The sequence below is a fragment of the Myotis brandtii genome, unplaced genomic scaffold (genome assembly GCF_000412655.1).
Source record: "Myotis brandtii unplaced genomic scaffold, ASM41265v1 scaffold237, whole genome shotgun sequence".
Classification (NCBI taxonomy): domain Eukaryota; kingdom Metazoa; phylum Chordata; class Mammalia; order Chiroptera; family Vespertilionidae; genus Myotis; species Myotis brandtii.
Genome location: NW_005358943.1, coordinates 3,297,633 through 3,300,992, shown reverse-complemented (window position 1 = coordinate 3,300,992; position 3,360 = coordinate 3,297,633). Strand labels below are relative to the sequence as shown.

General features: G+C 44.4%; 1 protein-coding gene across 1 annotated transcript in view; it reads left to right on the top strand.

Moving 5' to 3' along the window:
• Positions 1-2,947: 2,947 nt before the first annotated feature.
• STRAP (serine/threonine kinase receptor associated protein) overlaps positions 2,948-3,360 on the top strand; it is a 17,825-nt gene continuing 17,412 nt past the window's right edge. Inside the window, exon 1 of the mRNA XM_014540169.1 lies at positions 2,948-3,360. Coding sequence (XP_014395655.1) covers positions 3,272-3,360 — 89 coding nt within the window. The 5' untranslated portion in view covers positions 2,948-3,271.

Sequence of the window (3,360 nt, the reverse complement as noted above, 5' to 3'; positions counted from 1 at the left end):
TGAAATCAATAAAAATATTTTTTTAAAACACCATGAATATGGGAGAAATAATATAAATGGAGCCACTTTAAAACAGAGTTGGAGCTGCCATCCCAGAGAAACTGCTTTGCATCTCCTACCCCTCAAACCTTTAGAATGTTTGAAAGGAACAAAATAACCTTTGGACCGGGCCAAAGCAACAGTGTGTTCTAAGCAGCTATTTGCAAAGCTAACAGGAAGGCGTACATCCTGACCACCAGCCTGAATATTAAAGAATCCTTTAGAATTACCACTACCATGTATAACTAAAGAATAGTTTAGCTAATCTGCACCTATAGACATTGCTTCCTTGCCTTATTAACAAGAATAAAAATTCCTTTCTTCTATTCATGTAATTATTCCCCCTCCCTTTGTCTCACCTCCTAAATAAACACTATTTGGGTTTCTGCCTGAATAAGTGCTTCCAATAACCACAATTCTTTAAAAAAAAAATCTCAAATAAATACTTGCTGCCTCTAACTTTAACCTCTTATTTTTAGGTTAACAAATGATATATAAAAACTACATTTGAAGCAGAATGAAAGATAACTGACTCAAAACAAAGTAAAAAAAAAAGTGTAGAAAGCACACAGAGTGCAGCAGACAAGATATAACGCAAAGGGAAGAAAGCAAATGGAAATAAGTAACTGCCTGCGCCTTTTCCCAGCACACTCAAATGATTACTCTCCTTGTCTTCCTGAGCACATGAATGCCCAGCCAGACTATATTGTGGCTACATGTGTGGCCACATGTCCCAGATCTCATCAATGTAATGTGAAAGGAAGTGAGTTATGCCAGACAAGACTTTTTTCAGATTTGTATTGTAGTCTAAGTCTGTTTCTATGCAATCCTCTTTATTTCCCACTCTCCTTTCAGAAGTTCAGACCAGTATTTGCACCTGAAGGCTCTCCCTGCCTACTCACATGTACCCCACGTAACAGGGAATGCTTTCAATGTTTCGTCATTAGGTGTGATGTTTCTTTAGGATATCCTATCAGGTCCCTTCTATTTCTAGAAGTTTTTATCATGAATGAATGTTAAATTGTAACTTAAACTTTTTACACATATATGGATATCAATTTCTCCTTTAGACTTTTACTGTGGTTAATCATATTAATTGCATTAATCTGTCTACTAATATTAAACCAACTTTGAAGGCAGCTGATCATGACAACACTTTTACAAGTCAGAATACAAATGAGCAGGAAACATACCTTCTTTAGAGACAAAGCAATTATCAGTTATATATTCACCTACACAAAATGAGCAATATGTGGACATTAATATTTTACTCAGTAGTTGTTTTAACTTGAGTTGTATCTTTTCTTTATTTATCTCCATCAATAATGCAGTTATTTATGTAATCACTAAACAAGCATTTGTTGAGCATTCTCTATCCATGAATAAATGCCATTCACTCTTCTGGTACTAGAGTACAAACACGACAAAGTCATAACCATCGCCATTAAGGAGCTCTTAAGTATGTACATGGAGTATGTGTACGGGTGTGCACTGGACCATAGGGTGAGGTTGGCACAGAGAGGGAATAGAAGATAATGGAAAAAATATATAGTAAGTGTTGAGCAAAATGCTAAGGAAATAGAATAGGGAAGTACATCAAGTCCCCATTCAAGTCTTCAGACTTGACTCTTGAATGGCAATACATGTTTATCACAAAAAAAAGGTGATGGTGGATAAGGAAAGATGAAGGACATTTGTGCTGGGTGACTATTTATTGGTATGTGCCACGACATTATGGCCTTGGGGATAAAAGAGTGAATAAGTCACAAAAATGTCTGCTGTTGTCGGTTTAAATTCCATCATCAACGGAAAGAAACAACTTGCCCAAAGAAAGGGCCGTTTCTGCCTAGGACAGCTTTTGCATGAGCAATCAGTCACCAGTTCTGGTTGACACAGAACATCGATTCCCGAAATGGGCTGCCTGTAGGAAGACCATACCAGAGTTTCTACTTACAATTTATCATTTAGTTTAGTACGTAATTATCTGTATATTGGGAGTGCGGGCTCACATTTGACTAATCCGAGTATTCCACCAAAAATCTTTGGGGACCCCTGCTCTAGAATTCTCTGCACTCCTCAAAAAATGATTTGAAATTCACTGCATTGAAAGCCACATAACAACCTCTAAAACCCCAGCAACACAGAAATGTGCCATAACAGAAGGGGTGGCTGGGGAAATTTCTTAAGGGCTTTCAAGAAATGTTCCATAACAGAAGGGGTGGCTGGGGAAATTACTTTTCTTAAGGGCTTCCGGTTCTCAAGCTTCCTAATGCCGCCACCCTTTAATACAGTTCCTCATGTGTGGTGACCCCCAATTTCATTGTTACAAATTGAACATAATTAAAGCATAGTGATTAATCACAAAAACAATATGTAATTATAGATGTGTTTTCCGATGGTCTTAGGCAACCCCTGTGAAAGGCTCGTTCGACCTCCAAAGGTTGGGAACCGCTGTGTAAACAATGCCAGAGGAGCTACCTATACATTTAATACAAATTGGAAAAAAAAAAAAAAAGAAAAAAAAAGTTCTTGGACGCTCTTTGCTGGTTTGGACCGCCACTGAGCACAGCTCTGGTTTTCCTGCCTGTGTGTTCAGACACCGACCACAGTCCCGGTTGTGTTGCTCGGCGCGTCATCCCCAGGATCCGCAGGTACAGGGTCTGGGCGGAGCTGAACAACTTCCCGGCACCTGGCGAACTCGGCCCCGGATAATGCGAGGATGTCTCCGGGGTGGTCGGAGATCGGCAAGGACTTCACCAAAGAGCTAGAGCGCCCCCAGGCGCCAAACCAAGACTGCGCGGGGCCAGCATCACGTGCCCCACGTGTGCGGGACTCGCGCCTGCGCGCTGCTGTCCCACTTTCTCCCCGGCTACCCAGCACACCCGCCTTCCCGCCGAGAGGTCACTTCCGGCGGACGCGGAGCGTCATCGAACGTAACTTCCGGCCGGTGGCGGTGTGGACGGTGTGGGTCGTGGCTGCGGGTTCTTCGGTCTCCCCTTCCCCTACGTTCCTCCCTCCCTCCCTCTCCCTCCCGCGTCGGCGCTCGGTCGCCGGTCGCTGACTCCCTGACCCAGCCCTAACCCTCTCCTGACCTCGGGGCTGCCGGATTGGCCTCCTTTGCCCGTTTCCCGGTGCCAGGGCGGGGGCCTTGCGGAGCCGGAGGCACTGCGGTCGAGAGAAAAGAACCAGACGACCCTCGGCTCCCCGTCCCGCTCGCTCGGTCCGCGCCGCCATGGCGATGAGGCAGACTCCGCTCACCTGCTCCGGCCACACGCGGCCCGTGGTGGACCTGGCCTTCAGCGGCATCACGCCGTATGGCTA